This window comes from Phodopus roborovskii, unplaced genomic scaffold (assembly GCF_943737965.1).
Source record: "Phodopus roborovskii unplaced genomic scaffold, PHOROB, whole genome shotgun sequence".
In the NCBI taxonomy this organism is placed as follows: domain Eukaryota; kingdom Metazoa; phylum Chordata; class Mammalia; order Rodentia; family Cricetidae; genus Phodopus; species Phodopus roborovskii.
Window position 1 is genome coordinate 6,793,619 of NW_026126625.1, and position 21,775 is coordinate 6,815,393.

The 21,775-nt window shown below is 47.2% G+C and overlaps 1 protein-coding gene across 2 annotated transcripts in view; it reads left to right on the top strand.

Moving 5' to 3' along the window:
• The window catches only part of Alpk3 (alpha kinase 3), a 44,696-nt gene that overhangs the window by 21,151 nt on the left and 1,770 nt on the right, over positions 1-21,775 (top strand). For both annotated transcript variants that reach the window (XM_051206574.1, XM_051206575.1), the window contains 8 exons: positions 11,555-13,532; positions 14,182-14,329; positions 14,679-14,806; positions 14,919-14,954; positions 16,508-16,788; positions 18,240-18,328; positions 19,188-19,411; positions 21,367-21,415. In XM_051206574.1, the coding sequence (XP_051062531.1) occupies positions 11,555-13,532; positions 14,182-14,329; positions 14,679-14,806; positions 14,919-14,954; positions 16,508-16,788; positions 18,240-18,328; positions 19,188-19,411; positions 21,367-21,415 (2,933 nt within the window). The remainder of the gene's footprint in view (positions 1-11,554; positions 13,533-14,181; positions 14,330-14,678; positions 14,807-14,918; positions 14,955-16,507; positions 16,789-18,239; positions 18,329-19,187; positions 19,412-21,366; positions 21,416-21,775) is intronic.

The following is a 21,775-nucleotide window of genomic DNA, read 5'->3' on the forward strand; positions in this document are numbered from 1 at the left end:
AACAGGATAAACTATTAGGCCGAACAGATGTTTATTCAGGGAGAAATAACTCACAACATAGACAGGTGAACACCAGCAGGTTCCTGCTTCCAAGAATTCCTCTGGAAGTCCTCCTGTCCCCGTGCGGCTTGCAAGAGCGTGCTCTCCCGTCTGGTGTTTGGTGGATAACAGAGGCAGGCTTTCCCATGGAGAAAGGACATTCACAAGGGGCTCAATGGTGACTGGGATGTGATCTTATATTTCAGTGGGTTCTAAGGTTAGGCTGTGGGAAGAGTAAATCAGAGAGAGGGCTTTGGAGTGAGACAAATCTCAAAGACCTCACACCATGTTCCGTTTCTGTTCATCACTTTTGTCTGTCTTGTTTGAAGTTCTGGTGATGTCAGCCCCTCAGCGGCTTCAGGCAAGCTTGGTGGGGCTTCTCTGTGTTTCTGACAGTCACAGACTGCACAACAGCCTTCCAGAGAAATAGGCCTTGGATGCCCCAAGGGAGCTAGTTTAGAAAGTGATCAGGCTAGCTGCCAAGTGTGTGTGTGTGAACCTGGCTTCTGGCTACAGGCGTGGGAGCCCCACACACAGGTGTCTGTATCCTCCTGGCAGGAGCGGAAGAAATACCAGCTCACCCCTCCCTTGGGTGGGGATGGAACAGACCGGGCAGGCGTCTCAGAAGCTGTCTGTATCGGTCCTACTTCTGCCAGAACCCTGCCAGGGTTTTTATTTTATGAATATATTTTTGGTAAACTTTAAAAAAATGTAAATATTCATGTGAAAGATACATTTAACATTTCCATATATATGCATTTTATTTATTTTGTGTGCATGTAATTATATGTACTTGTGAGTGTGTATGTATGTGTACAGGTTTGAGTGTATGTGGAGGAATTGGTCCTATTCTTCAGCTGTGTAGGTCCCAGAGATGGAGCACTGGGCTCCCTGGAACTAGAGTTGTGGACAATTGTGAGCCACCATGTGGATTCTGGGATTCAAACCGAGGACTTCTGCCAGAGCAGGCAGCAAGTTTGCTAGTTGTGTTGTCTCACACCTTTGATCCCAGTACTTGAGAGGCAGAGGCAGATGGATCTCTGTGAGTGGAAGGCCAGCCAGAGACTCTGTCTCCCCCCTCCAAAAAAAGCAGTGTTTTTAATCTCTAAGCCATCTCTCCAGCCCCTCATTTCTATTTCTGCTTATTATTGTTGTTGTTGTTGTTATTAATCTGTGTGTGTATCTGTGTGTAAGGTAGTTCATACCACCATGTGTGTGAAGGACAGGGGAAACTTCAGGAGTTGGTTCTCTCCTTCTGCTGTGGGTACGAGGGATTGAACCCAGGTCACCAAACTTGCATCACAGGTCCTTTTATTGGCTCTGTCCCTAATTTAGTTTACTATATTGCCTTTTTAAAAGCTTCTCATTATTTCCTGATAATTTGTCTATGGTTTAAATAAATTCCACATGATTAGGGCTGGAGAGATGGCTCAGAGGTTAATAGCACTGGCTGCTCTTCCAGAGGTCCTGAGTTCAATTCCCAGCACCCACATGGTGGCTCACAACCATCTATAATTGGACCTGATGCCCTCTTCTGGCATAAAGTTGTACATACAGATAGAACACTCACATATGTGAGGTAAATAAATAAATCTTAAAAAAAATTAGACATGATTAGATCTTGAATGCCATAGCAAGAACATTTTAACCTCTTCTTCCATGTGACTAGGCCTCCACAGGAGACCTCTCTTTAAAAAAATATATATATGTATGTGTGTGTGTGTTTATGTATATACACACATATATATCTGTATGTATATGTATGTATGTATATGTATATGACTGTTTGGCCCGAGGGTCCCCTGGAACCAGGGTTGCAGTGGCTGTGAGACACCATGTGGTTTCTGAGAACTGAACCTGGGTCCTCTGTAAGAGCAGCCAGAGCTCTTAACTGCTGAGTCAGCTCTCCAGCCCTCTGAGCTTGTCTCCTAATAAACCCTGTAGGTCCTGAGAAATGGTCATTGCAAGGGGCGGGAATTCTTACCTCACTGTAGGGGCCATGGGTTCCAGGGTAAGTGTGCATTTTCTGAAGGGTGTTGGAGGTGGGGAGATTATCTACTGAATCAAGGGATTTAGAATGATACCAGTGATACGTGCAAAGAAGATGAATGGTAGCTACAGTGGCTTTGAGGCAGAGGGGGAGAGACAGGGTCTCAAGTTTCAGTGGGAGAGTCATCTCAGAAAAGGCCTGACTTGTTTGACATCATGGATTTATAATCCTGATATAATATTAGAAGAAAATATTGACTGGAATAATTTAAAATGTGAAAGAATGCCCACATTTTCAGATACAAAGAAATCAGATGCAATAAAGGATGTTGTCCTAGGAAGAACACACAGAACGAAGCCAGGTAAAATGAGGTGGTGGGCTGGACAAGAGCTGCAAAGCCACCTGGCCCTACTCACAGAACTCACAGTGCCTTAGAGTTCTAGAACCTTCTCTACATTTTCTCCCTTCTATGTCGTATCTTCTGCACCCCATCCCCTATAACACTAAGATTTGGATGAGGCAGAAAGGAAGAAAGAACTAATATTTATTGAATAGGAGCCCCCCATTAGCATTAGTTAGGTAACTCAGACCAACTGCACTACTGGGGGAAGCTAGGAAATCAGCAAAACATGAGAAGTGTCTTCTTGCAAACATTGCAGAGCTAACTAACTGGAAAGTTAGTGTGTTGAGTTCTGGGAGGAGATTGAAATCAAGATTAGTGGGGGCTGAGAGATGGCTCAGAGCTTAAGAGCACTGGCTGCTGTTCCAGAGGACTGGGGTTCAATTCCCAGTACCCATATGGCAGCTCACAACTGTCTGAATCTACAGTTCCAGGGGATCTGACACCCTCACATAGACATACATGCAGGCAAAACACCAACATACATAAAATAAAATATGTAAGTTACATATAGTATAAAAGACTAGTGAGCCCAAGAGCTTGAGAGACGGCTTCGCAGGTAAAGAGCTGTGCAAGTGTGAGGACCAGAGTTTGGGACTGCCTTTAATCCCAATACTTGGGAGGTGGAGATGGGATTCCCTTGGTGACTCAAACTTGCTGCACCCCTTTTGCCTCAGACTCCCAAATGCTGGATGGGATTGCATGTGGGTGCTTACCATGCCTGGGTTTTTTCCAAGTTATTTTTTATAAATTATTTTATATATAATATTTAGCAATCTAAGATAAATATTGGAGGTGGAGTGGAGGGAGAAATGTGAAAAAAAAAAATCAGCAAAGCTGAAAGTGAATACCTTTAATCCCAGTATTTGGGAGGCAGAGGCAGAGGCAGAGGCAGAGGCAGAGGCAGAGGCAGAGGTAAAGGTCAGTGAATTCAAAGTCAGCTTGGTCTACATAATGAGTACTGGGCCAGCCAAGATTACATAGAGAGACCCTGCCCACCCCCTAAAAAACCTAACCAAACCAACAAAAGCCTGCTGACCGTAGAGCTCCAACTCTCCAACTTTGGGGGTTATAGACATGACTTAAAATTTTAATTACATGTATTTACCTAGTGTGAGTGTGTACTTGTTCACGTGTGCATATGCACAGAGGTTAGGGGACGACTTGCAGGGGCTGGTTCTCTCCTTCACCACATGGGTTCACACATCAAACTTAGGTCTTCAGACCTGGCAGCAAGCGTTTTTCCCACTGAACCGCCTTGACAGCCCCAGACATGATTCGTAAAAAGATGAGGTCAGAAGTCACAACAAAGAACTAGTTACTATGACAAGTGGCATAAAGGGGCTGGGATGTGACTTTATTGGTAGAGTCCTTGCCTTGGTAGAGTCATGCAGGAAGGCCTGGGTTGAATCCTTAGCACCACATAAACTGGGTGTGATGATTAATATTTGTCATCCTGGCATTCTGGAAGTAGAGGTAGGGCGATCAGAAGTTCAAGGCCATCTTTGACTTCATAGAGCACTTTAGGTCAGATAAAATACTATCTCCAGAAAGGGGGAGGGGAGTCCAAATACCCAAGAAAGGTCTTGGAAATGGGCTGATGATGGAGACACAACCTCAGGGGCCTGAATGGAACCTAACAGTGTGAACACAGAGGGCGTCGCTGGGAATTTCCTCTGCTGTGAGATGGGGCCGACGGCATCTCTAACAGGGAAATGTCAGATGTCAGGCAGGTCTGAAGCCAGTTTTCTCCTGAGCTCTGCCTCCCTCTGCAGCCTGGAATCTGCTCAGTGGAACCCGATGTTGAGGAGAGTTGGTAACGGGACTGCATCTCCCTGTGCTAACTGAATCCAGGCCCAGGATGTGCCCTGGCCCTTCACACTGACCATCAGCTTAGCTCTGAGACCTCTGGGTCATGCTGCTGGGGGTGGCTGTCTTACTGGTTAAATGTGGATGGCATGGATCGAGTTTTAGGAAGCCCTCTAGGTCAGGCTTGAGGCTAGATCTCCTTGTGACCATGGTGACATGGTGGCAGAAGCCTGTTGTCTAGAACTTTGAAGGAGGAGGATGTTCTCTACGTTCACGGGGCGGTGGTTCTAAGACCATGGGATGGAGCTCTGATGAGGACTTTTGTTTGTTTGTTTTCTTTTGAAAACAAGGCTCGCAGGTGAAATTATATGGCAGAGCTGGGAAATTCCAGAGAAGCTGGGATCTAGAATGTAAATTATGGGGAGAGCATGAAGTGGTTTGGGAAAATGGAGACTCAAGAATAACTGACTTTATAAATGTTACACATAGCCTGGTGGTGGCGGTGGCGGCACACACCTTTATTCCCAGCACTCAGGAGGCAGAGTCAGGCGGGTCTCTCTCTGTGAGTTCCAGGTCAGCCTGATCTACAGAGCTAGTTCCAGGACAGCCAGGGCTACATAGGTAAATCCTGTCTTGAAAAACCAAATAAAATAAAATAAACTCTACACATTTCTAAACTTGTTCCCGGGTTTGAGAGTGGTTGTAGCTGGGACCATCATTCAAGTACCAAGCTGGCCACCGGGTGGCCCACACAAAGGACAGATCCAAACACCACAGGAAAGGATTTGAAATGGGCCAACATGAAAACCACAGCCTCAGATGCTTGAATGGATCTTATAGCTTGAGCACAATCAAGATTACCTCCCAAGTAATCATTCTGGGGCCAGAGGGAGGCTCAGCAGTTAAGAGTTCATGCTGCTCTTCCAGAGAACCAAGGTTGGTCCCAGCCCCCAGCTCATGACTGCCTGTAACTCCAGCTCCAGGGGATCCCGGGTCACAGCTATCATATCTGCAACATAGCTCCAACTTCTGGAAACTTTCCGTGCTCCTACCCATTGTTGTGTTCACTTTTTTTTTTTTTTTTTTTTTGAGACAAAGTCTCATTATGTAGCTCTGGATGTCCTGGAACTCACTTTCTAGATCAGTCTAGCCTGCTCAAACTCACAAAAATCTGCCTGTCTCTGCCTCCAGAGTTGGAGAGCTGTGATCAAAGGTTTTCACCACCACACCTGACTAAATAACTTCCTAACATAGCACTTGCTGTTCTGGAAGAGGAGCAGGTTTTGTTTTCTATATCCACATTGAATGGTTTTCAACTGCTTGTAACCTCAGCTCCATGGGTCCAGTGTTCCCTTCTGGGCTCCCTGGGTGCCTAAGCTCACACGCACATACATACACACCCTACCTACACATAGTTTAATGTGAAAATAAGCTAAAAACAAAAGGGTTGGCAAGATGGTTCAGGTGGAAAAGGCATTTGATACTAAGCCTGACAACTGATTTGAAACCCACATTTTGGAGGGATACAGCTGAGTCATGCAGGTTGTCCCTTAACACACACACACACACACACACACACACACACACACACAAAGGGTAATAAAAATACAAAACAAAACAAAAAGTCCAGTTTAACAAACCAAAAATAATGGGGCAGGAGAGATGGCTCAGTGATTAAGAGCACACTGGTTGCTCTTCCAGAAGATCTGGGTTCAATTCCTCGCACCCACAGGGTACTCACAAACTGTAACTCCAGTTCCAGAGGATAGGGTGCCCTCTTTTGGCCTGCAAGGGCACTCACTACACACAAACCACAAACAGGGTAAATGCATGTGTAAAAATACAATCAAACCATTGAAAAGTAAGGAAATTGAAAAAAATCTTTAAAATAGAGGAAAGTAATGCATTACTTATAGGGGAATATTTGTTTGAGTGACCACAGATATTTTCATCTCAGAAAATGAAGGCTAAAAGAAAGTGGAGTTTTTTTTTTAAAACTGATAAAAGAAGATACTTCAAAATCAAATTATACATTTAATAAAAAATATTTTTGAGTATTAAAGGCAAACTACAAATGTCTGGCCAGCATATCTATTCTAGAAGAATTTCTCAGTAAATTCTTCAGAGGAGACCAATAATATATTGTAATTTGCAGTATCAATGCTGAGTGGTGGATCTGGGATGTAGCTTAAGTGCGAGAGAGCCGGCCCGACACTCACTAGGCCCCGGTTCATCCCAGCACGTCCTAACTGTGCACCTGTCATGCAGCACCCCAGAGGAGCCAGGAGTATCAGGAGTTCAGGGCTCCTCAGCTATCATTGAGTTCCAGGCCACTGTGGGCTACAGAGTGACCTTGTTTCAAAACCAAAAATGAAATAAACCAGAAAAGGGCAGAATGAATGTTTAGGGTTTCATTTTTTAAATAATAATTTCAAAAAAGTTTAAAAAAGTATATTTCTGATTTTTTTTTTGAGACTAGGTGTCGTTTTGTCACTCAGGCTAGGCTTCAAAGCATGACAATCCTCCTGGCATAGATTGGGAGACCCGGATTCAAAAGCATAAGCCACCATGCAAGAAATTGGCAACTACAGGAACTTCTCTTTTTCTTTCTTTTTTTAACTGGAGAAAGAGGACTTTTTGCTGAGAAAAGTACTAGTCCAAACAGTTCCAACACTTTTCCCCAAAAAGACTGAAAGAAGAGGAGTAGTATCTAAACTACACCCCAGGGAGCAAGGAATTCCTCTTGTGTGGTGCCGAAGATGATGGTGTATGTAATCAGGTCAGAGACATGATAAAGGCATGGACTCAGGACAAATACCTGGGGAGATAGGATTGCTGAGCATGAAGAGACCATGGGAAATAATGAAAAAGACAAAGACTCACAAAGAAGACGAGATTGTAGCAGAGGGCCTGGAAAGATGATCACGGGCCCGTATTCTTTAAGAATTTACAAAGTGAGTGAGAAAGGATAGAAGTAAAGCAAGCTAATGTTATTTGTAATACAAAAGCTTATATGATACCACCTAGATTCTCTCTATATAATCAAAAAATTAAATTTACTTAACATATGTGAGTGTTTTGTTTACACATACGTATTGTACCATGTGTGTTTCTGGCGACCACAGAGTCAGAGAGGGCATGAGAGCCCCTGTAACTGGAGTTGCACATGTGAACCACCATGTGGCTCCTGGGACTGGAATCCAAGTCCTCTGCAAGAGTAACAAGTGCTTTTTACCACCGAGGTATCTCTCCAGCCCCAGCTTGCACAATTGTCTAAAGAGATATGTTGTTGGGACTGGGGAACCAGCTCAGTTGCTAAATTGCTTGCTGCACAAATATGAGTACCTGAGTTCAATCTTTAAAAGCTGGAAATAGTGACATATACTTGTAATCTCAGCACTGGGGAAGCAGAGACAGGCAGATCTCTGGGGTACACTGGTCAGTCAGCCTAGCTGAATTGGTGAGCCCCAGGTCCAAGTAAAAGATTCTGTCTCAAAAATCAAGGTGAAAGCTCCCAAGGGACAATACCCAAAGTTGACTTATGGCCTGTACATACATATGAATGTGCACCCCCCGCAAACACACATGTACACCATATACAAAAATATGCTGTTTATGCACACACCTAAACACAGTCCGTTGTTCGGAGGGCTCAGCCCTTGTAGACATGTAGAAAAGTATTCATACATCTGCCATATATTTACTGGTCTCTAACTCTGACTTGTGCTGGACCCTTGTCAGAGAGAAGGGGTTCACAGATTAGCATATGGATATATACACACAGGATAAATAATTGCCATAGAGAATAATGGTGTGATAATAAAGCTAAGTCTGTTTTCTGTGTGAATAGGGATGAAACCACTCTTGTTTGAGTTGGGAGAAGTTACAAAGTTCTCAAAGGTAAGAGGAACCTTGAATAAGATCTTCAAGCATGAGGGTAGTTTTCCAGCCAGGCAAAGATCATGGTCAGTATGTCTGACAGGAAAAACAAAACAGTTACAGTCATTACAGTAAGTTAGTATTAGAGATGAATCTGGAGATACTGGGACTCTTGCTGAAGGACAGAGTTCATTTATCACATAAGAGTTTATTTTTATGTATTTATTTTTGAGACAGGGTTTCACCATGTAACTTTGACTGTCCTGGAACTCTGTAGACCAGGCTGGCCTTGAACTCACAGTGATCCTTCTGCCTCTGTCTCCCAAGTGCTGTGATTAAAGACATGTGGCACCATGCCCAGTTGAAGGTTTTATTTTCATTTTAATTAAATTCTTTTTGAATATGTGTCACATATACATGGTATGAAATGAAAACATATGTAAGAGGGCTAAAGAGATGGTTCAGTGGAAACTGGCTCAGTATTGCTCTTACAGAGGGCTGGAGTTCAGATCCCAGCACACACAATGGGTGTCTCACAGCCACCTGTAACTCTGATGCCCTCTTCTGGATGTCTTGGGTACTGCACACACGCATGCACATAACCGCACACAGATATACATCTTGATTGTCAGAGAGAAGCTAAAGAACATGTTAGTTAAAATCCTTCAGTCAGACTCCCTATCTTCACAAGATATGAATATTTCCCACATTTATAACACCGATTCAAAATCTTGCATTTAGTAAAGAAAATTTAAATTTTACAATATTTTGGCTATATAAAGTTAAATTTATTATTCTTATTTTGAGCCTGGGTCTCATTGTGTAGCCATAGTTGGCATGGGGCTTTCTCTATAGACAAGACTACCCTTGGCTGCAGAGATCCAACTGTATCAGCCTCAAGAGTTTGAGGAATAAAGGCATTTGCCACTACACTTGGTTTAATGTTTTGTTTGTTTTAATGTTTTGTTTGTTTTAAATATTTAAAAATGATTTTTAGGTGTGTGTTTTTGTGTTTTGTTTGTTTTAAATATTTAAAAATGATTTTTAGGTGTGTGTTTTTGTGTGTATACATACTTGAGTGCTGAATACAGGTGCATTGGATTTCCTGAAACTGTAGTTATGGATGGTTATGAGTCATCTGATGTAGGTGCTGGGAGCCAAACTTTGGCCCTCTACAAGAGCAACAAATGCTCTTAACCACTGAGTCACATCTCCAGTCCTTAATGTCTTTCTTTTTAAAATAGAGCAACATAGACTTATTTTTCCTCCCGAGACAGGGTTTCTCTGTGTAGCTTTGTAGACCAGGCTGGCCTTGAACTCACATAGATCTGTCTGCCTCTGTCTCCTGAGTACAGGGATTAAAGGCATGCACCACCACTGCCTGGCTGCAGCATAGACTTATTACTAAGAAAAAGTGAGACAGACCTCCAAGAGTAGAAGGGTCTGCAAGGGAAGAATACTGATTGTCTTTTGTTTCTTTATGGTGAGCAAAGACAGTACTTCTCTCTACCATAGCCTTATTTCTAAATGATAATCATCTCTGTATTGTTAAGTCTCTCTCTCTCTCCCTCTCTCTCTCTCACACACACACAATCTCACACACACACACTTTCCTAGTGTGTCTAGGTGGTGTGGAACTTACTATGTAGAGACCTGGCTGCCTCTGCTTCTGTCTAGGACTAAAGGCTGGCCCACTATGCCTGGCTGTTTGGTTTTGAATTAGGGTCTCAAGTATCCCTAAATTTGTAACTGAGGATAATTGGAATTCTGATCCTCTTGCCTCCAACTCCTGAGGGCTGGAATTACCGTGTCACACCTGGTTGATACAGTGCTGGGGATGGGACCCTTGGACATGCTAGGTGAGCACTTACCACTTCAGCTACGTCTCCAGCCTGGCTCCTGGTTTGCTCTTGTTGGTGACTCCACCTGTCATCTTCCTGCTTCGGCTTTTGTGGCAGTTGGACTTCTGTGCTGTGCAGGCATGTCTCACTGATGCTCTGATCATCCACTCAAATTCCATGGGCTTTAGTCTTCATTCCAGGATTCCATGGTTACATAAGAGAAATACATTTAGTGCTTTCCACAGTATCTTTATGGCTTTTTTTGTTTTGCTTTGATTTTCTAGACAGGATTTCTCTGTGTAGTCCTGGCTGTCCTGAAACTCACTCTGTAGACCAGGCTGGCCTCAAACTCACAGAGATCCACCTGCTTCTGCCTCCCGAGTGCTGGGATTAAAGGCATGCACCATTACACCTGGCTTTACATTTTATTTTACCTTATTATTTATTATCTCCCCCTCCCCTGGTGGTGTGTGTCTGTGTGTGTGTGTGTGTGTGTGTGTGTAGGTTGGAAGACAGCTCCTGGGAGTTGGTTCTTGTTTCTACCTTGTTGACCAGGGTTGTTCGTGTTTCAGCACCTCTGTGTAGTTTAGGCTGCTGGCCCATGAGCTTAGGCCATTCTGTCTCTGCCTCCTATCTTGCAGGGGGAGTGCTGGATTACAGAAGCATCAGGGGATCAGACTCAGGTCATCAGATTTGCACCACACATGCTCTTACCCTCGGAGCCACCCTGCCCCAGCTCTGCTGTCTTTTAAGTGGGGCTAGTTCATATTGTAGTGAGGATGGCAGAGGCAGTCTGCCTAGTGTGTGGGAACCTAGCACGGTGCTCTTTGGCAGCAGCTGTAAAGAGAACACTGATGATTCATTGATTTCTTGGCATAGCTGCCACTCAGAGTTCTTTGAATCTGTTTGGATGACATTGTGATGTTTTCACATGCCCAGTATTACTGGTAGATGCTATCATTGAGACTATTGTCATACACATTTTGAAAACCTCTCAATTTACCTATAATTCTATACAGGTCAATTATTACACAAGAAAAGGACTGGCTGGGATGGCAGTTTGTGCCTGTAATCCCAGCATTTAGGAAGTTGAGGCAGGAGGCCTGCCTGAGCTACAGAATGAGTTGAAACCCCTGCTCTCTACATTCCAACAGAGAGACAGGCAGACAGACAGAACAGACAGAGAGGGAGGTGGGAAGGGGTGGAGAGAAGGTGAGAGAGAAAAAAACAAAACAAAACAAAGGCAAGTGGACATTCTGGGAGCCCTGGAGCAAGGACAATATCCTCCAAATGGCAGAGGTGAAGGCAGGGTCAGCCATGAGCAGAGTCTCTTCAGATGGGCAGGGTTTATTCAGGGAAAGGCCAGAAGGCCAGATAGGCCTGGATTCTGTTAACCTTAACCTAGTCTCTGGGATCAGGACATGAGGCTTTGGGGTTCTGTCATATGTCTCTGCCTGACCTTCAGCATGCCTGAGGAACCCAGTGGCAAGATTCCCTTCAGAGCAGTTCTGAATGAGGTCAGAGAAAGCCGGGTGTCGTACTACAGAGATCCCAACATGTATAGCTAAGACTTTGCCTTTGGTCATGTGTTCTCAGGCTCTGGAGTCCCAAGCAGCCAGCAGCAGCCCTGGAAATCAAGGTGTCATGGAGCCCATGGATACTGATGCTCAAGAGGACGGGAGGACACAGGTTGATGGGAGAACGGGAGGCAGGAGGGAAACACAGACAGATGGAAAGCTGCACGTGGATGGAAGGACTCAGGGAGAAGGAGCACAAGCCCCCCAGAGGGCACAGTCGGGTGAGAAGGGACAGGTGGACGCCGTGACACAAGGAAGCGAAAGGCCACCGTCAGATGGGGGCTCACAGAGACGGGAGGACACAAAGGTGGGGCAGACACAGGCAGATGAGATGTTGCAGCGAAACCCAAGGGACACAAGGACCCGGGAAGAGAAGGAGACACAGTTAGTGGACAGCATCTCCACCGCTTTCAACCCCCAATCAGAGCAGCCCTCTGTGGCCAGCCTCAGCTCACCACCCACAGCCCTCAAACTCTCACCATCAGAGTGCCCTAGAGCCGATCAGATCATGGAATGTTTTGAGATGAGCCCAGAAGCATCTCGTGTCCAAGAAAAATCTTGTTTCATGCTTAGTTCTGAAGAGCCAGCAGTGACAGCCTTCAGAAGTGATGAGGACGTTCTAAGTCCCCTGCCAGGCAATCGCATGTGCCCAGCACAGCTGCCTCCTGAGGGGGACTCAGAGCATTTGGGAGGAAAAACCAGTCAAAGGCCAGGTCTGGTTAAGGCTAAGCAAGAAGACAACCTGTTTCAGTGTCCCAAGGAGGAGGAGCCCCGGGAAACACTGTATGTGGATCTCCCTGGTGGGCATTCAACTGACTTGAGTCAGACGGTGCCCACCCTGCCTTCTTCCGGGCCTGATCTGACCAACAGACTGCAGGAGGGGCTATCCAGTCCCACAGCTTCTCAGCACGTGAGCTCGGACGATTTCCTCCCCTCCACGGACTGGGACCTGTTGAGTTCTGCTTCCACTCTGCAACTGGGGCCAGGGTCCCCCACCCAAAGTCACCCACCAGAAGCCATGGCCACCATCAGTGAGGGAGCCTGTGCCAAGGAGCCAAATGTGGAGGGGAGGTCGTTGGGGACCCGGAGCTGTGACCCTGGGCTTATAGACTCCCTGAAGAACTACTTGCTTCTGCTGCTGAAGCTCTCCAGCCCCGAGACGGGTGAGGTCACGGCACAGTCCCAGGGAGAGGCTGCCACTGGAGGCCTAGCTTCCTCCTCTACTCTGGTCCCCACTGTGGAAGTGGCTGGCCTGAGTCCCAGGACATCAAGGCGCATCCTGGAGCGTGTGGAGAACAACCACTTGGTGCAGAGTGCACAGACCCTGTTGCTGAGCCCCTGCACCTCCCGCCGCCTTACTGGTCTCCTGGACCGTGAGGTGCAGGCTGGCCAGCAGGCCCTGGCTGCTGCCCAGTGCTCCCGGGGCCCGTGTCCCAGCCCCCTCACCATCCCTGCCATTGTGGTGGGTGAGGAAGGATCTGGTGCTGGAGAGGGAGGGGATTCCAGGGAGGAGGCCTCCCAGGAAAGTGACAAGAACGGACTACTAGGGGAAGTGAATGAGCAAACAGTAAAGAGCAGGACCCAGGAATCCTGCCAAGAAGAAGCGACCCCAGGGGAGGCTTTGACAGGCCTCCCTGCAGCTACACCCGAGGAACTGGCCCTAGGGGCTCGGAGGAAGAGGTTCCTCCCTAAGGTCAGGGCCACCTCAGATGGAGATGCCAACAAGGCTGAAGAAAGGGAGAGCCCTACAGTTTCCCCTCGGGGACTCAGGAAGGGCCTGACCCCTGGATCCCTAGGGACTCCAGGGCGGGAGAGACGCTCCCCCACCCAGGTCCGAAAGACCAGCATGTTAGAGGTGCCTGGGGCAGAAGAAGAGCCTGCAGCAGGAGACCTGGGCTCCAGACCCAAAGCCAGTGGCCCGGACACAGAGCCCGCCCTGGAGGAAGGCAAGCAAGAAGCTCTAGCCAAGCCAAGGAAAGCCAAAGACCTGCTAAAAGGTGAGTGCCGGGAGGGCAGGGCTGCCAGGAAGTTTTTGTATCACAGTGTTCCTATGCCCAGCACCACCCCATGGCACTGGGCAGGGACACCTCCCTGCTAGGGATCAGTGGGTTCCCTTGGGGACAGTACTTCATGAGAAATCAAGTACTAGGTGAGGTACTGTGGTAGACATCTTTGATTCTAGCACTCCAGAGACTAAGGCAGAAGAACTGAGAAAGTTCAAGATCAGCCTGGGCTATGCTGGGAGACCCTGTCTGAAAGACCAAACAAACAACAAAAACAAAACCAGCAAATGGAAAGGCTCTACTCAGTGGCATCCTAACTCCACCATCACCCCCTTACTAGACTTGTTCTACGGTCATTCCATGGCCAAGATAAGACTCGAAGGCAGGTCTGTTGAGACAGGATGAGTCCCTCCCTCCCTGGCCTGGGGTTGGGGTGATGTTTATTTTCCTGGTTAAGGTTTGTTTGCTGGGTATGGGGTCAGGATAAGAACCCTAAGATGTAAGTGGGAGGCAGCCAGGGCTAGGAAATGCTGGATGTATGTGTGCTGCTTTCTCTCAGCCTGTTTCCCAGGGAAACTGGGGATGCAAGGACATGGTCAGAGGACACAGGGTACTGGGGATGTAACCGAGCTCCTGTCCACAGCCCCACAGGTGATCCGGAAAATCCGGGTGGAGCAGTTTCCAGACTCTTCTGGCAGTCTGAAGCTCTGGTGCCAGTTTTTCAACATTGTTAGTGACTCAGTCTTGACTTGGGCGAAGGATCAGCACCCAGTGGGCGAGGTGAGCAGGAGGTAAGCCACCTGGGTACCACCGTCACCTGACCAGGCTCCCCAGTTACAGTCATGTCTGACATTGATGTTTCCAGTCCATCCCCTCATTTCGTCCTCACAGTAGCTCCAGTGAGTGAGTCTGTTATTTCATGTGGAGATCAGAAAATTGAAGCCCAGAGGTCTTAAATCACGGTCCTAAATCATACAGCGAGTGTCACCCGTGTGACTGAGGACCCATCCCTGACTGTGGAACCTCTTGTCACCTCCCCAGGGCTCCCAGAGCCTGGGTTCCCAGCAGCCTGTGAGAGTTGGGTCGAAGGCCCTGTGTCATGGTGATGACCCTCACGAGAAAGGTCTCCGTTCTCTGCAGTGCAGGGGATGAGGGGCCGGCAGCTTTGGCCATTGTGCAGGCATCTCCGGTGGACTGTGGCATGTATCGCTGTACCATCCATAATGAGCATGGCTCTACCTCCACTGACTTCTGCCTCAGCCCTGAGGGTGAGTGTCCTGCCGGCCTGGCCTTTGGGTGGCAGTACTGTGCTCTGCCAGGGTGGTGCTCTGCCGGGACAGGCAGCCTGAAGGCAGTGGTACCCTCTCTCTTTCCACATAGTGCTGTCCAGCTTCATCTCCAGAGAGGAAGGTGAAGGTATGTTGCCTCTGGGTAGGAGGGTGGGCCTTCATCCCCAGCTCCGCCCTTTGCAGGGTTTCCTTCCTTAGGGGTTTATAATCTTTCCTAAGTCTGCATGCTGCTCCACTCTGTTCCCCAGTTTAAGATATGGCATGGGGGGGGTTAACAGAGAAATGATGTTTCTACAGATTGTGGGCTGGGGGGAAACACTTGGCAGGAGTTAATGCAGTCCTCTCCCCCCCCCCCCCCCCCCCCGTTCAGAGAATTATGAGTTCAAGGTTTACCTGGGCTGTATAGTGAGCCATTGTCTCCAAAACCAAAAACCACGAGTACTGCCAATTTCCTTTTCATCCTACCCAGAAACAGGTAATGTTACATCCTTTCCTTATAGCAATGCTCACTGGGCTCCATAACCCCTTATAAAGGTAAAAAATACCATTCTCCACCCCACTTTGTCATGTGGGCTGACTTAGAGGTCACTGATTATTGCCTAAGTCCATCGTTTCTTGGGAAGTTACAACAAGGAGGTATGCAATCCCACCATATCACCATCATTCATTAGTTGAGAAGAAATGACCATGATGCAAGCTTTCTGAGAGTAGGTGAAGGCTAAGTGCTTGCTCTCCCTGTACCCACCAGTTTCAGAACAATGAGTTTATCTCTGGGAAGCCTCTGGGGGACTGGGAGGTTTTTTTCATGTACAGTTATGAACTAGTGGGCTTTTAACATATTTGATATGCACAGTTATTCTTACACTAATTATTATTCTCTTTGTTGCTAAAATTGCTTCATTTGGGGCCAAATAGAGCCCCTTTGGTTATCTCCTATGCTCTTTTGGTTTTCATTGTTGTGTTTTTACAGTGGTGGGGATTGAACCCAGGGCCTGACATACGTTGAGCAAATGCTCTGCTATTGAACGTATCCCCACCCGTCTTTCTTACTTTCTATTTTGAGACAGTCTCAGTAAGTTGCCTACACTGGCCTGAAGTTCACCGTCAGTAACCCCAGGCAGGTCTTGACCCTGTGGTCCTGTGGCCTCAGCCTCCCAAAAAGAAAGGCCTGGGTTCCCAGCAGTTCATGGTCATGTCCTTGTTTTCTGGTGGGGGTCAGTGTTTTAGATACACATTGTACACTTCCTGCTGAGTCTTAGAGCCAGTTGTGTCTCAGGGAGTTCTTCCTCTCAGTGGGGAGTGATGCTGAGTGACCACACTGGTCACTGGTGCTGTTCACGGCTATTGAATCGAGCGGTAAACTTCTTGTCAAACATGTTGGCTGAAGTAAAGTCATTGATTTCTTTGCTCAAAGCACTTAACTCTACCAAGTCACTCTGGTGATCTGTGTTGACTGCAAATGCGGCAGGAGACCTGGTCTTCTGCAGGCTCTTGTGGGGCATTCACTGTCTGATGGGTGCCATAGCAACAGTGCTAAGTGGTAGGAGTAGAATCAGATAGCTTCTGCCCCAAACGCCCAACTGTTTGACAGTTGTGCATCCTAGCCCCTTTCCTTCCTGTGAACCTTGCATCAGTCAGGCAGAAGATGTGAGTTCCCATGTCTCTCCTGTTCCCCTTCAGTTGGAGAAGAGATTGAGATGACCCCTATGGTGTTTGCTAAGGGTCTGGCTGACTCTGGCTGCTGGGGGGACAAGCTCTTTGGGAGATTGGTGAGCGAGGAACTCCGAGGGGGTGGACATGGATGTGGCCTTCAGAAGGTTTCCCAGGCCAAGGTCATCTATGGGCTAGAACCCATCTTCGAATCCGGCCGCACGTGTGTCATCAAGGTATCCAGTCTGCTTGTGTTTGGACCCAGCAGCGAGACTTCTCTTCTGGGCAGAAACTATGAAGTCACTATCCAGGTACTGCCCCACTCTCCCCCACCTCACACCTCCTCCCTCTACTCTGTTACCTCTTCCTCTTCTCCAGTCTGGGTTCTTTTGGAAACCCCATATAGAGATAGATGGCACCTTCATTTCCAGCTCATAAGGCTTCTAGGGTGTGCTGCAAGGACTGGCTGAGACGCAGCTGTGAATCAAGACCATTGGCCTCAGAGAACGTTAGAGTCTCATAATTTAGAACCTCCTTTTCAAATTATCTGTGTATGTCTTGTTTCCACACACATGTGCAGAAGACAGAGGAGGATGCTGGGTATCCTGCACTATCACTTTCTGCTTTATTCACTTGAAACAGGGTCTCTTATTGAACCTGCAGCCTGGCTAGCAGCCAGCTTAGCAGCCCTAGCAGCCAGGGCTATGTACAGGAATGTACATAGCCAAGGCTGACTTTTACATGGGTCCTTGGGATTTGAACTCAGGTCTTCATGATTGTGCAGCAAATGCTCTTACCCACTGAGCCCCTAAATTATATATGTATGTATGTATATGTATATACATACATACACACACAAACATACATACATACATACATATATACATATGAGAGAGAAAGAGAGAGAGAGAGCAAGAGACTTGTCTTTTGACTCAGGGTTTTTCTATGTAACTCTGGCTGGCCTGGAACTTACTATGTAGACCAAGCTGTTTTTAAACTCACAGAGATCCACCTGCCCCTGCTTCCTGAATGCTTCAATTAAAGTCATGTGCTATCACAGTCAATTAAAAAAAATTGGGAGGCCAGACATTGCTGGTACACACCTTTAATCCCAGCACTCGGGAGGCAGAGGCAGGTGGACCTCATTGAGTTCCAGGCCAGCCTGGTCTATAGAGTGAGTTCCAGTACAGCCAGGGCTGCTACACAGAGATGCCTTGTCTTGACAAAAATTTTTGTGTGTGTGTATGAGTGTTTTGCCTATGTGTATGTGACACTGAGGAAAGGGTACCATGTGAGCCTGGGAGTCAAACCTAGGTCCTGTGGAAGACCAGTCAACCATGGATCTATCTCTCCAGTCCTGTCCCCAAATTATCCTTTTTTTCCCCTTCAGAAGCCTTTCTCCTGCTTCAAATCCAATCTCATTGAGGTCTTATGTGAGAGAACAGTCTGCCCGAAGTTCTGCAGAGGGGTCCTGGGGTGCCATTCTCTGGCATTAGGGTTCCAGTAAACCCAGGTCAGAAACCACTTTGAAAACCTGAAACTGACAAAATGCCCATAGCCCATTGTTATTCAGAAGAGAAAATTAGGTGCAGAAGAACATCTGAAGCAGTGAGCCTTGCTTTTCATAGGTCGGGAATTCTCCCTGAGGTCCCCTGGCCTGGAATTGTCCTGCAGTCTCCAGGCAGGCAGCCCATTCACTCAGACACACCAGACAGCTGTGGAACTTCCTTGCTGGTGAGATTTGCTTTCTTCTAACCCACAGGGGTGCAAGATCCAGAACATGAGTCGGGAGTACTGCAAAATCTTTGCAGCTGAAGCCCGGGCAGCACCTGGCTTTGGGGAGGTACCTGAGTAAGTATACCAAAGAGGGCTTGTGTAAAGACAGTGATTTCATAACCTCCCAGGGCCCTCCTGAGTTCCAATCAGGTGGAGATGATCTTACAGTCACCCCACACTCAGCACAGTGATTCCACATTTGAAAGTAATGACATCAAGATTCACTATCCATTTTAGGAAAGTCTTAATCCTCCCCACCCCCACCCGCAGGATCCTTCCACTTACTTTTAGCCAAGATTTTCCCTGTTCTGCAGGCTTTGGGGCTCAGGAGAGAGGGGAAGGGTGGGTAAGCTAGGCATCTGGGTTAGATTCTAATGTGGCAGGTGGGCAGGGTGGGTAGGTATGGGCTCTTGGCATGGGCTATAAATGCTTCTCTGCGTCTGGTCTCCCACTGGTATCAAGCCATCAAGCCTTGCTGACATCTCTTAAATCCTTCCTGCAGGTGTCCTTTCTATTTGCACATACTCTCCTCAGCCCTCACCCAAACACTGGCTGCCTGGGGGCCACAGAAGGGTTTAATTTTAGTCCTACTGAGCCCAACTCTGAAGTCAGTGGCCATTTCCCATGTCCCCTTCTGTCCTTCATACCCAGGGCTGAGAACTCTTTCCAGGAAGGTCCCTTCTTTTAGGTAAAGAATGAACAAGACAGGCTGGGTGTTGGTGGCACACACCTTTAATCCCAGCGCTCAGGAGGCAGAGGCAGGCAGATCTCTGTGAATTTGAGGCCAGCCTGGTCTACAGAGTTCCAGGGCAGCCAAATCTACAGGGAAGCCCTGTCTGGAGCTCACCTCCTAGAAAAACGAATGAACAGGACAGAAGGAAGGTGCTCTCTGTGGCCACTCTTCCGACTTACTGCAGGGTGCAACTATCTTTAGGATCATCCCGCTCTATTTGATCTACCGGCCTGCAAACAATATACCATATGCTACCCTGGAGGAAGATCTGGGAAAGCCCCTGCAGTCTTACTGTTCCCGGCAATGGGGCTGTGCTGGGGCCCCAGCAGCATCTGGCAGCTCCGAGGCCATGCAGAAATGCCAGACCTTCCAGCACTGGCTGTATCAGTGGACGAATGGCAGCTTCCTTGTCACAGATTTGGCAGGTATGAGGGTGGAGGATGCACGGGGCATGGGGTGGAGGCATGGGGAGAAGGCAGAGCACAGCACAGGCTTGCTAGCTCACAAAGCACGTATCCTACTGTTAACAATGATTTTATAGCTAAGATCGGGCACAGACCATTGTGCATGCAATCCTAGGGCCTTGTGTAGCCAGTTTGTATGCAGTTACATTTAGAGGAGCAAAGTCTAGACCCACCTGAAAGTGAAAAGATTTGTTTTAGATTTCAATGTTTTATTATGCAATCTTACATAGGATAGTTGGGTTTTTGTTTGTTTGTTTTAGAGACAGGTCTTGCTATATAGCCCTGGCTGGCCTGGAACGTGATGTGTAGACTACCTTGCCTCCTGTTTCCCAAACACCAGGGTTGCAGATGTACCCACTAGCACCCTGTTCCCAGTTGCATTCAAAGGGATGAAGTTCAGGCCCACTTGCTTATTTTCTAGAGCATTCTAATTCAAAACCCACAATTAGCTTTCTGATACTGCCTTTCCCTGCTGCCTTGCTCTTGACGTTCTCATTTCTCAAACCTCCCAAATACTCTACTACCATAGCACAAAAATGTTATTGCCATCCATGGTGCTGCATACCTATAACCCTGGAATTGTGAAGCCAAAGCTTCTGAGTTTACAGCAACCTGAGCAACAAGTGAGACTCTGTCATCCCAGCACTCTGGAAGCAGACACAGAAAGATCAGGAGTTTATGGTCATACTTAGCTACATAGTAAATGGAAAGATAGCCTGAATTACCAGAGGTGTGTGTGTGTGCGCGTGCGTGCGTGCGTGCGTGCGTGCGTGTGTGTGTGTGTGTGTGTGTGTGTGTGTGTGTGTGTGTGTGTGGTGCTGAGGCAGAGCTTTGTTGAGCTGATTCTCTCTTTCCAGCATGACTTGGGTTGTCAGGCTTTCTAAGAAAGTATCTTTACCTACTGAACTACCACTGAGGTGTGAGTGTGAGTGAGTGAGTATGTGTGTGTGTGTGTGTGTGTGTGTGCGTGTGTGTATAGGGCTAGGTGACATACCAAGCCATCACCATTTAATATATTAACTCACAGTACACACCTATCATCTCAGTACTAGGGAAACTGAGTCAGGAAATTAGCAAGACCCTCTTATTTAAGCTGCAAAAAACAACAAACACCAAAGAAATCAGAAGGGGAGTAACACTCAGGCAGGTCAAGCCATTGGTCTCTCTGGGCTATAGTTGCATTTCATTCTTTCAAATGGTGTCTTCATACCCCCTCAGACTTGTGATCAGCATTGGTGATCAGCATTGAGACCCTGCCTTCAGGAAGGCCTTTTGCAAGCTAAAATAACATGCACATGCATTAATATAACAAAAAATGGAATGTGATAAATAAAGCAGCTTATTAAGTTCATATGGCTCAGAAGTGATTGAAATCTAAACCCAGATCATCTGGTTCCATGGTCCACATTTGTCCCACCCTGTCCCATGATGACTCCAGGCTGTGAGGGAAAGGCAACTTCCTACAGAGATGCTGGGCAACTTGGAAAGGGGAACATAGGCCCGAATCTGAATGCCGAGACACTTACAGACTAACCTTCATAAGAGATTTTTTCCCCCATCCCCGTTGTGCTGGGCTGTGCCCTTCTTTACTTAGCTGACTCCCTGGTTTCTTAGAACTCCTGCTGCCTTTGTGAGAGTGCAAAGCATGTCTTAGTCAGTATTGTGTTTCTGCTGGTCTCATTCCTACCTTGTCTTCCCTGGTTGGACAACTACCCTGTTAGGAGGAGGGAGAAGGCGTTAGTCTATTAGCCAAAGGATGATCCACTGTGTGGACTGGCCTGACCCATAAGCTTTACCGGCTTGCAGAGTTGGCTCCAGTCAACTTAGAAGTTTCTTTCTAAGGTGACATGGTGCTGGAGACACAGGGTCTCCACAGCTGGCCAGGCTGCCATCAACCCTTTATTTTCTTCCCACAGGGGTTGACTGGAAGGTGACTGATGTACAGATTGCTACCAAGCTTCGAGGGTGAGTGCTCTTGAGGACAGAATGTCTTCTCAGGGTGTCAGATACCCTAACTCATCATGATGCTTGATCCCTGAGGTTCTGAGCCTGGAGCTGCATAATACCAGTCACGTGAACCTGTGGCCATGTAGTAACTGGTAACACTCTGGGGACACCGATCCTCCCCACCCCATACTCCTGACCCACAATGCCCACACAAAAAGCTGCCTACAATTCTGGGCCCTCTTCCACTTGGAGAAAGCTACAGGATACAGATGAGCTAAGGTCCTGCAGCTAGACCAACTAGACTGCCAGACCACCAGACTATAGCATTCTCCATTAAAAAAAAAAAAAAATGGCCCATATGATGAATCCTATTCGTCA